We start from the raw sequence: 12,526 nt of genomic DNA, 5'->3' as shown, positions 1-12,526 counted from the left end.
TTTTACTCATATAAACCTTCGTTGAATATTAAAAGTTCTAGTAGCCTTTTTAAGTAACCGAAAAATTGGAGGGCAGCTAGGCCTCCTTCCCCACCCCTTATTTCTCAAAATCGTCTGATCAAAACTAAGAGAAAGCCATTTAGCCAAAAAAAAATTAATATACTAATTTCATTTCAATAATTTATGTGCGGAGAGCCAAAATCAAACATGCATTAATTCAAAAACGTTCAGAAATTAAATAAAAAAAAACTAGTTTTTTTAACTGAAAGTAAGGAGCGACATTAAAACTTAAAACGAACAGAAATTACTCCGTATATGAAATGGGTTGTCCCCTCCGCAGTCCCACGCTCTTTACGCTAAAGTTTTTAATTGTTTTAAAAAGTAGAATTGTGGCAAAGAGTCAAACTTTAGCGTAAAGGGCGTGGGACTGCGGAGGGGACAACCCATTTCATATACGGAGTAATTTCTGTTCGTTTTAAGTTTTAATGTCGCTCCTTACTTTCAGTTAAAAAAACTAGTTTTTTTTTATTTAATTACTAATAAAGCCGTTCGTAAATAAAATTAAAAGTTCTAGCGGCCTTTTTAAGTAAACAAAAAATTGGAGGGCAACTAGGCCCCCTACCCCGCCCCTTTTTCCTCAAAATCGTCAAAAACCATTTAGTCAAAAAGGAAATTAATATGCAAATTTCGTTTTAATTATTCCTCTGCGGAGAGCCAAAATCAAAACATGCATTGATTCAAAAACGTTCAGAAGTTAAATTAAAAAAAAAACAAGTTTTTCCAACTAAAAGTAAGGAGCGACATTAAAACTTAAAATGAACATAAATTACTTCGTACATAAAAGGGGCTTTTCCTCCTCAACGCCCCGCTCTTTACGCTAAAGGTTTTTATTGTTTTAAAAGGTAGAGTTAAGAGAAAGAGTCAAACTTTAGCGTAAACAGCAGGGCGTTGAGGAGGAAAGCCCCTTTCATATACGAAGTAATTTTTGTTCGTTTTAAGTTTTAATGCCGCTCCTTACTTTCAGTTGAAAAAACTTGTTTTTTTTTTTCTCAGGGATGATTGTATCAAACCAAAGGTCCAAGATAATTGGGATGGAGCTCATTCAAACGTAAATTGAAAGCTATTTTTTAAGTGGCCATACAGATTGGGGCAAGGAAAGTCTCGTTTTCAGCCATTTTGGGGCACCAGTCTACGACTTTACCTCAAAGAGGACGAATATGCAATCAATTTTAAAATTATGAATAGCTAATTGATTTAAAAGTAGCAATAACTATATTTTAGGCTTCCCATTTGTAAAAGAAGTAATGCCACACGTTGACAGTACTGGTAGCTAAGTCACTTTATTTGTAATGAAATTAAGCAACGTTTAGTGATTTGTGATTGTATATCAGCCACAATGAGGGGGAAGTCACTGTTTTGTAGGGAGCAGGGTAGATTCCTAAAAAAGTATATTTTAACGGACAAACTGCTTACTCTTCATGAGGCTTCAGATAAATGTTTAAAGAAGTAAGGGGGAGTAGGTATTAATTAAAATGTTATAATTCTATGAAATAAATGAAATAATTCTTTATATGAAGGGGGCTGTCTCCACCCTAGTTCCTTACTCTTTACTGTAAAGATTGGCTTTTGTCAAAATTTTTAAAGAAAATTTGCAACCGAAAAAAAAAAAGATTTTTCCAGGCACTAAAAAACTTTTGCTTCATGAGCAAGGTGTTAAGAAGAGGGCAGTCCCCCTTATATACAGAGTAATTTCAATTTGTTTTAATTTTTAAACTTGATCCTTACTTCAGTTGAAAAACCTTTTCTATTTGTTTAATTACATTTCATGAAACTGTAAAGTTTTATGAATACAATAATTTTGGTAGCGCAAAAAAAACGATCAATATTTCAATGATCTCTGTTTGGATTTTAATGGTTAATCAAACAGTTCGTGGTAACGAACTGGAAGTAGGGAGCGACCCGGCTCAATAGTAACCGAAACTCTAAAAAACGAGAGTTTCATACCAATAGATATATCAAAAGCATTAGCTTATTATGCTGATTCCAAATATATAAGTTTCATTAAGATTAGTCTTATCTGTCAAAAGCTACGAACCTGAGAAAATTTGTCTGATTTTCAAAAAAAGGGGGACAAATTTTCTGCTGGGGTTGACACGGGGATAATTTTCCATGGAGAGGGAAGTTTTCAGGGGATGAACTTTTCACGGGAGATTCTACACTAGATGAATTTGAAAGAAATCCTATACGAAATTGCTTTATAGGTAATGTCTTGCTTTCTCTTAGATTCAGTATAATTTCAGGTAGTTACCTGAAATTAACTAAAAAAGAAGTTTTTTTTAACTGAAATTAAGGAGCAACATTAAAACTTAAAACGAACGGAAATTATTATGTATATGAGGGGGGTCGCCCCCTCGTCAACACCTCGCTCTTTACGCTACATTTTAATTTTGTCCCAATTCCTTAAAAACAACTCTTGAAATACAAGGGCTGTTTAAGTAGAAAAATAAGTAACTTTTTTTTTAAGTGCCAAAAAACTGTAGCGTGAAGAGCAAAATGTTGAGGAGAGGCCAACTCCCCTCATATACATAACAGTTTTCCTTCATTTTAAATTTTAATGTTGCTTCTTACTTTAAGTTGAAAAAAATTGTGTGTTTTTTATTTAATGAAACTCAGAGACAAACATTTTTGTAAAGCCAATGGAAAAAGTATGTCAATTAAAGGAAAAGTATATAAAAATTAAAAAGTAAGTAATTACAAAAACTACACAAAATAATACTCTGCTTACAAAAACTAAGATATAAATTTCCAGCATTAAGTTCTGTTGAGCAATGCCGAAGTTTTGGACGGATATTTTTATGGCACTTGGTATTAACCAAGTGACATATAGCAATCGCAAATTCTGTCGGTCTGTCGGTCCTGGTTTTGCTACTTTAGGCACTTCCATGTAAGCTAGGACGACTAAATTTGGCAGGCGTATCAGGGACCAGGCCAGATTAAATTAGAAATAGCTGTTTTCCCGATTTGAAAATCTAGGGGGGAGTGGGGGGCCCGTTGATTCGGAAAGAATAGAAAAATAGAACTATTTTTAACTTACGAACGGTTGATCAGATCTTAATGAAATTTGATGTTTGGAAGGATATCGTGTTTCAGAGCTGTTATTTTAAGTCCCGACCGGATCTGGTGATATTGGGGGGAGTTGGAGGGGAAACCTAAAATCTTGTAAAACGCTTAGAGTGGAGGGATCGGGATGAAACTTAGTGGGAAAAATAAGCACAAATCCTAGATACATGATTAAAATAACTGGAACGGATCTGCTCTCTTTGGGGTAGTTGGGGGGGGGAGGTAATTCTGAAAAATTAGAAAAATGAGGGTTTTTTTATAACTTACGAAGGGGTGATCGGATCTCAATGAAATTTGATATTTAGAAGGATATCGTGTCTCAGAGCTCTTATTTTAAATCCCGACCAGATCTGGTGATATTGGGGGGGGGGGGGGTAAGTTGGGAGGGGGAAACCTAAAACTTGGAAAACACTTAAAGTGGGGGGATCGGGATGAAAATTGGTGGGAAAAACAAGAACAAGTCCTAGATACATGATTTACATAACCCGAACGGATCCGGTGTCTTTGGGATAGATGGGGGGGTAACTCTGAAAAATAAAAAAAAATGGGGTATTTCTAACTTACGAACGGGTGATCGGATCTCAATGAAGTTTGATATTTAGATGGATATCGTGTCTCAAAGCGGATTTTAAATCCCGACCGGATCTGGTGACATTGGGGGGAGTTTGGGGTGGGGAACCTAAAATCATGGAAGACGCTTCGATTAGGGGGATCGGGATGAAACGCGGTGGGAAAAACAAGCAGAAGTCTTAGATACGTGATTTATATAACTGGAACGGATCCGCTCTATTTGGGGGGGGGGGTAATTCTGAAAAATTAGAAAAAATGACGTATTTTTAACTTACGAAGAAGTGATCGGATCTTCATGAAACTTCATATTTAGAAGGACCTCGTAACTCAGATCTCTTATTTTAAATCTCAATCAGATCCAGCGTAATTTGGGGGAGGGGCAGTTGGGGGGACCGGAAATATCAGAAAATACTTAAAGGGGTGAGATCAGGATGAAACTGGATGGGAAGAATAAAAACCTGTCTAAGATACGTGACTGACATAACCGGACCGGATCTGCTCTCTTTGGTGGAGGTGGGGGGTAATTTTGAAAATTGAGGTATTTGTAACTTACGAAAGGGGGACCAGATCTTAATGAAATTTGATACTTAGAAGAATCTTGTGCTTTAAAGGTCTAATTTTAAATTCCGACCAGATCTTGTGACGTTGGGGGGAGTTGGAGGGGGAAACCGGAATTCTCGGAAAACGGGGAAATTGGGGTATTTTTATCTTATGAATAGGTGATCAGATCTTAATGAAATTTGATATTTAGAAGAAATTCATGTCTCAGAGCTCTTTTTTCAAATCCCGGCCAGATCTCTGACATTGGGGGGAGTTGGAGGGGAAAATCTTGGAAAACACTTGGAGTGGAGGAATCGGGATGAAGCTTGGTTGATAGAATAAGCAAATGTCCTTGATACGTGATTGACGGAACCGTACTGGATTCGCTCTCTTTGGGGGAGTTGGGGGCAGGGGTTCAGTGATTTGGCGAGTCAGGTGCTTCTGGACGTGCTAGGACGATGAAAATCGGTAGGCGTGTCAGGGACCTGCACAATTGACTTGATAGTCGTTTTCCCAGATTCGACCATCTGGGGGGCTAAAGGGAGAGAAAAAATTAGAAAAAATTAGGTATTTATAACTTACGAGTGGGTGATCGGATCTTAATGAATTTTGATATTTGGAAGGACATCGTGACTCAGAGCTCTTATTTTAAATCCTGACCGGCATTAAGCCTCTCATTTTCCTTTTAAATCAATCTAATGATTCATAGAATTTTGTCGCAGCTCATACCATATGATCTCTTGGCTCTTAGCTCTTCTTGCCTCGTCACAAGTGCCATATGAGCTCTTAGCTCTTGTTTTTTTTACAATATCGACAGTTTTGAACTTGGTTATCAAACACCAAAATATTTAATGCCTTTATATTCAGTGTTTGTAAAAAGTAACACATTATCAAAGAAGTTTGTTCAAAGTAAAACATTAAAACTAAAATTTAGAAAATCAAATAAAAAATTTTAAATTCAATATTTTGAATTTAATTTTGAATACAAAAAAAAAACAATATATTTGACGCCTTTGTACTTCGTAACTGTAAAAAATAAAATCTTATATTTAGGATCACAATAAAAAGCTGATTCTCTGATTTAATATTATCATTAGTTAGGCTCTTATACTTCTGTTATTGACAAGGATCGTTATTTACTTACCATTCATAACTATGAAGTGTGATTTTTTTTTTGTTATTCCGACCAAATCATATAGAAAAAAGATTCGTGTAAAACCCTTATTAAGGGTCAAAACTTATAGGCAGGCAGCCAACAATAGGGCTTTTTTCTTTGATTTCCGTATAATTACTGTACAGTCCCCAATTTCCAGGGGGCCATGGCCCCCTGCCGACGCCCATGGACGTAGTTGAGCAATCTCAAGTATTACATAAAGAATTCTTTGGTAACTCTAATATATGTGGCAAAATAGATCTGGAATGTCATTTGATAAGATAAGGCGTGTCTAATGTTAGGCATTACTAAAATCAACTTTCTCTCATCTGACACATATCCTTTTAATGGCCAAGAAGGAATCATATCTAGCAAACTGAAATTGTAACAAAATGGAAATAATAACATAACTTACGTTTACAACGGCGAAAACATTTGAAAAGCTTTGGTTAATAACAAACATAAAGATCGCTCCGTTGATGTTTTGAATCCCCTGTTCATTCAACTCTTGTCCTTGAAAGACTGCAGTCACAATGCAGGAAATGGCCTGTAGGTAATAAAAACAAAGAACCAAAAATACGAAAGAGGGCAAAAGTTGCTCCTGTAATCAGATTTATCATAAAACAGTTTCAGAGATGAAGGTAAAATCTGCGAATAGTAACTACATAGAAAAGACAGAATAAAACCGTGGCGGTAAATTGGAAACCTCATAAACCAAGTTTTGTTCATCTGCTCTAGTTAGTGAGCTTCTTTTATAGTCCTTTTGATCACTCAATCGCGCTGAATAACACAAACAGAAATGAATAATTTCTATTAGTACAATTTCGACATTCACTTCTTAAAAACAGACATTCTTATAGATCCACATTTTAGAATACAAAACCCCAAATAACCCAAACAACCCAAAATTGTTTCAAGCTACTTGCAGTTCTTAAATATTAGTTCTGTGTGGAACACCATATTTTCTATTGATATACCCACGTGATTCCGCATTGGCTAAGCAAACCTAGCACAATGGTTTAGTTATATAAAGTTTGTAAGTATGGAAGCTTGTTCTGACAGGTTGAATTATTTTGGCAGACCGTTCAAAGACCTTTTTAACAATGACACCAGCAAAAAATTTTCCAGGGGGGGCGGACGTCCGAATAGCAGTGGTGGTTGGGTGACAGTTTAGGTGGTTTAGGGTACAAAACTACGTGAAGAGGACGAATTTGCAATCAATTTAAAATCCCTAGAAGCTAATTGATTTAAAAGCATCAACAACTATATTTTAGGCTTCCCAGTTACAAAACAAGTAATGCCATACGATGGCATTGCTGGATTCAACCAAGATGATTTGCTTTATTTGTAATAAAATTATGCTACGTTTGGTGATCTTTAATTGCGTATCAGCTATAATGAAGGGGGAATGAGCTATTGTTTAGGTAGGGGTAGGGTGGATTCTTTCAAAATACATTTTAATGGACAAACTGCTCACTTTTCATGAGGCTTCAGATAAATGTTAAAAGAGGTAGAGGGGAGTAGAAATTAATTTAAATGTTTTTCTATGCAGCTAATATGTTACATTCCCATATCTACCAGAAGAGGTGGAAAAGGCAAGGCAAGTTATCATCAGCCACGCCATTAAATTTCTTTGGGGTGGGAAATACTGCTAGGAACTTAGTTTTCAGCAATTTCAAATGGTAATATTTTTCTTTTTCTATTTATATGAAGTACTTCAATGTATTATAATAAATGTATGTAATGCATTTACCGATAAGAAAATCCTATTATAGAGGTTGTGATGACTTCGGTTATGCAGAATATGAAAGGTCTCAGAGAACTTCCATCCATACAAACAGTAATATTTCTTTTCATCGAACCGAAATTTTTCAGTATTAGTATTAACAATATATTGGTTTTTCACCAATATAAGTATTCATCTCCAATTTTTTAAGCATATTCAAATTTTATCCAAAATTGAAATTGCAAATTTAAACGTAGGACGGTACTATTCAACGTATAACTATTGATGTACACATTTTAAAAGCAACTAACCAGCGATTTAAGGGACCTGTACCTCAAATTATATCTTGGTTAGAACTGGGTATGATCTGGAAAACAATTAGATATTAAATAAAAAAAGAGCTTTTCAACTGAAAGTAAGGAAAAGATTTGAAACCTATTTGAACAGATCATTCTTTGTATGAAGGGGACTGTCACCTTCTTAGCTCCTTATTTTTTACTTTGAAGTTTGTTAAAATTTTCCAAATTTTTAAAGAAAATTTGCAGGTGGAAAAAAATTTCAAAGCACTAAAAACCTTTTTTTTCAAACATTTTTTTCTATGGTTTTTCCCTGTTTTGCTCTTTCTTTTGGTTTCCTTATAATTACTTTGTAGTCTCAAATTTCCAGGGGAAGGGCGTGGCCGCCCTGCCCCCCTCCCCTACCGGCGCCCAAGCTTTTTAAATATTCCATACAAATATAGTAAAAAGATAGTTCATCTGTAATGTAAGGTCATCGGCCAACGTAAAGTCATATGTAAAAATGGTCATCTATTGAAGAGCTTTCCCCATGATGAATTTTTTTTTTTTTCAGTGAAGGTTTTTCAAAATCTAGGGTTGAAAGGGAAAGCAATTCCCTTTGCAAAGAAAATACCAAAAATGGTATTTTTCTGAATCCAGAGGACAAAAAATCTTGTAAAAAATATATAATAAACCCTCATAAACAAAAACTGATAAACAAACCTAAACAATGAACTTGTATTATTTTAATATCGTTTTTACACTTAATTTGAAAATGTGTCAGCATCCTTAAATCCTACACAGACTAGCTTAATATCTATTGCTTTTGTCTTTTTATTTGCAAAAGGCCGTACTTTGAATCCGTTAAAAGCAAACTTAAGATGCAACTGGATTTTTCAAGCCCTAACGGATTTTGAAATTTGATTTTTGAGTCCTAAACACCCCAAATTCAGATGAATTACGAATTCAGAGAAACTGAAAGCAAAGAAAAAAGTTCCATATATTTTTGAATTCAGTATAGAAAGTTTAAATTGTAAACTTTTCTGGGGCAGCAAACTTTATCAATCGGATGAGACAAAATTTACAACTTACAATTTTACAACTAAAATTTACAACTAGTCTTTTACAAATTCAACATAGAAATTTTACTACCGTAAAAAATTCTAAATCTTAATTGAAAATAAATATCTGGTTACTCCCTGCAACTGAAAATGGAAGCAATAATTAATATGTAGCTAATAATTATTTAATTGGCGATCGTTTTCTGCAAAAATCCTAAGTAATCATGAATTTGCTTGATAACATAAAAATCTATTCTCCCACTTAAAATTAGCTCCCGAAAAAAAATAATCTGAATTTGAAAATATCTTACAATAGTTTGCATGACCTGAACTCGCAGGGCTTGGGGTGCTCTTAAAATAGTAATACTACATCTCCATAATACGGCTAAAAATTGCTGAAGCCAGTTCGCTTTGTACGGGGACTTTTTCTCGGGCATCAACAAATCCGAATCTTCAGTATAGTGATGGAGTGACTTGCTTATAGTCGTTTCGAATATATCGCATAACACAGTAATTTTGCCGTGAGATTCTTCTTCTTTACCAGGAATAGTTGCCAGAGAGTGTACAAAAAAATCCGCAGGATTGTAGTTTGGGGGGCAAATAAGACCGCATCTAAAATACATATGGCACAATTAGGCATAACTGGCATGAAAATCGAAGATATAGATAACTTTCAATCGGGAATTTACGTAAAAAGTTATTTCTTTGGTGAAAAAATTCAGGAGGGAGGAGCACAAAGTTGTTTAAATAGACGAATTATAAGAAAAATGACAAATATCAAGTAACAAACTTTAAATTAGCGGAGTATTTCTGGAGGGGGCATTAGCCTGAAGTAGGATTTCTTTCACCGGAGATTATGTACCAAAATATGTGATTTTTTAATCCCTCGTGTGATTATTTATACAAATTTTGTAGTTTTTTTTTGTGATTTTTCTTCAGAAAAGATGCTTTTTACCAAAAAAAAAATTGCTTTACCATTTATATTGTAAATTGTCACTCAAATTTTGAGCAACTGACGACTTTTTAGTTTTTGATTCTTGGTTACAGTTATCAATCCGAAATGAATAGGAGACAAACTAGATCTTGAAAAACGGAGTAGTTATTAAGTCTGTAGTGAATTTTATTTCTCAGACCCCAACTGCAAAAATGTTTTTATTTCGTAAGTCAAGACACTATTTAAGGGAAGGCAAGGGACAAACTCTCCATCGATTCAAAAATGGTCCAAATTCTGTACCAAAATCATGTGCAAATAACATCGTGTATACATGCTTACTGTTCCTTCTGTGTTGAAAGTTTACTACTACTACTACTACTACTAACAACTCACCACGGCACCAAACCGCCTGAGGCCAACACAGCTACGCACGCTCCTCCTCCATCCAATCCATTCAAAGCCACTCTCTTTACACCCTCCCAGGAAATTCTCACTTCTTTAAATCTTTCTTTATGACATCCTCCCATCCCAGACGAGGACGATCTGCTTTCCATTTAGCCCTAGGCGATTGGCCGAAAAGGACAATCTTCGACAATCCGTTGCCCATTTATGGTTCTCTGCTACATCCTATATATGTAGCTTCAGGAACCAAATGCTATCTAATTGCTTAGGTTACGCTTTACCTCGATAGATTGTTTTATGTGATTCTGTTTAAATTAAAACAGCCGTAGCAGATTAAGTCTTTTATCCAAGGTTTTTCAGCAAGGAATTCACTTCAAGGTACAAAAATTCATTGTTTTTGCGAAGAATTATAACTCAGCGTTTACTGCATTAGGCGATCTATGGTAAAACCAGGCGGTCACTTAATTTGAGTTGTTACGTAAGATGTTAAATGAGCGAAAACAACCAAGGGACACTGTTGTTGAAAATCGGATTGGTATTTCGGTATTTCGGAAAAGGCGGAATTGTATGAAATTTTCCAACAGTTTTGAAAATATATCCATTTATTTTAGAAAGGTGAATTGCAGAAATGTAAAAACTTTACCCCCCCTCCCCCGTGCATAAACAAGAAGATTTAATTCATTTTAAAGACGATTTCATTTGCCGAAGAAGTAAATATATAAAATCTAATCTGGAAAAAAACAAATAATTGAAAACCTTTTCCCACCGGCCGAGGTGAAATTTTGCTGCTAAAACAAAATTCCACTCCTCTTAAAAACTAGCATTACCATTTTCTATCAGAATTCTTGTGCCACAGCTCCAAGAAATTTTCTAAGCACTCTTTAATACTTTATTCTGTTCTCCTTTTGACCATTTTTCTTAATAGTAGTTTATCCTTTTGATACTTATCGACAATAGTTGCTGATACCGATCCGTTTTCGTTTTTTAAATGCACTAATTACATAAGTATTGGAATACAGTGTCAATAAAGGAGTTTATATCGCTAATCTTCTTAGGGAAAAAACAACTGAGATTCCTGTGCCCCTTTGGCGAAAAGACTGATCTAAACACTGACCCTAAATATGGATTCGTGGATGTGCTAGCCTGATTCATTGGATTCCCAAAGCAAATTGAAGATCAATAGCCTTATGGGCCAGACGAAACAAGCGATTTAGCATTTCTTTTCTGAACTAAGATTCCCTTCTGTTTTCATTTTTAACCCAAAACATAGTGTGGATGATAGCCGAAAGTGAGATGTACATGAGAAAATAATAACATGTGTATCATCAAGATTTATATATCATTTTCTCTACTACCATTAACAACTGACTGCAGCGCCGAGCCACCTCAAGTTAACACAGATGCGTACACGTCTCTTCCACCTCAATCTTTACAAAGCTTGGCACTTTATCCCTCTCGAGAAAATCAAATTTCTTTTAAATCCTTCCTTATGATTTCTTCCAATTTTATTCGAGAACAACCTTCTTTTTGTTTGGCCCCAGATGGATTGCCAAAAAAAAACACTCTGGAAATCTACCATCCTTCATCCGCAAAAAGTGCGAGCATTTCTAGCATTACAGCCGTAGAAAGCGGGATAAAACTAATTTTTGTCGTGCAGCTTGTTTATATAGGATTAATCCTATGATTCCCCAAACTATCCGTACACAATTTCTATGGAAAATATTCAACAAGTTTTTCTCTGCCTTTCGAACTGCCTTTGTTTGAGAACCATATTTGACCAGAATCATTACCGTAGCTTCCAATATTTTAATCTTAATTCACTGACTCATCTTCCTATTCTTCCACTTTCTTCAACTGAAAAAAAAACCGTGGCCTTGGCAATTCTATTTTTTACATCTTTGATGCACCCACCATCTTCCCAAGAATACCCCCCAGGAATGTAAAGTTATCATTATTTATAAACTAAGTTATTTCATTTTGTGTATTACATTTTTTATAGCCTAACCAAGATTACATACCTTACATATATTAATATTTGTCTGTCATATACCATTAAAGGTCGATACTTGCTATTAGCTAGTAATTTAATATTATAATTCCATAGCTTGAAACTTTGACTTTCTATACTTTCGCTGTGGGGAAAGCATTACGGTTATGGACAGTCTTTACCTCTTCAGTTTACCCAGGTCCTTTAGAGTCGATAGTTGGAATTAAAGACAAAATAATACTTTCCCTAATATACTTTTCATAATAGCCTGACTAACAATTCGGTCAAAGGCAGAGTTCATAGGTTGTTTATTTTATTCTATTATCTGTTTTGAATTGAACTACGCAACTTACTCAACAGAATAATCGGTAATAGTCTTTACAGCTTTTTCCAGGCCAATTAGATAATATTTTATCGACAAATCTATTTTAAACCAAAGCACTAGACTAAAGCTTGGTACCCCAGAGATAAAGAAAAGATGTTCATTTTCAAATGCGGTGATTTTTGTAATTTCTTTGTGATTTTTTCTTTGACCCTAGAGACAACTCAGGCCAACCCTTACGGGCTTGCCTCTTTTAACTCCCATACAAAAAAATATAAACATACTATAAATAGTCCATGGGTATTTTAGTCTTGAAATAGTTCCCAGAATTTTTAACCTCTTAACATTTCTTCTAAAACTATCTAAGGTTTATTTTAATGTAAAAGTAGCTTACTTATTTAGAATCAATCCGAGTTTGAAGATTTGACTTGCGCAA

At 34.9% G+C, this 12,526-nt stretch overlaps 1 protein-coding gene across 3 annotated transcripts in view; it reads right to left on the bottom strand.

Moving 5' to 3' along the window:
• LOC136030046 (protein white-like) overlaps window positions 1-12,526 on the bottom strand; it is a 71,438-nt gene that overhangs the window by 33,626 nt on the left and 25,286 nt on the right. For all 3 annotated transcript variants that reach the window (XM_065708678.1, XM_065708669.1, XM_065708684.1), the window contains 2 exons: window positions 8,757-9,057; window positions 5,799-5,930 (listed from right to left, as the gene is read on the bottom strand). In XM_065708678.1, coding sequence (XP_065564750.1) covers window positions 5,799-5,930; window positions 8,757-9,057 — 433 coding nt within the window. The remainder of the gene's footprint in view (window positions 1-5,798; window positions 5,931-8,756; window positions 9,058-12,526) is intronic.

This window comes from Artemia franciscana, chromosome 1 (assembly GCF_032884065.1).
Source record: "Artemia franciscana chromosome 1, ASM3288406v1, whole genome shotgun sequence".
In the NCBI taxonomy this organism is placed as follows: Eukaryota; Metazoa; Arthropoda; class Branchiopoda; order Anostraca; family Artemiidae; genus Artemia; species Artemia franciscana.
Note: the sequence above shows the minus strand (reverse complement) of the source record. Positions and strands in the feature narration are given on the sequence as shown.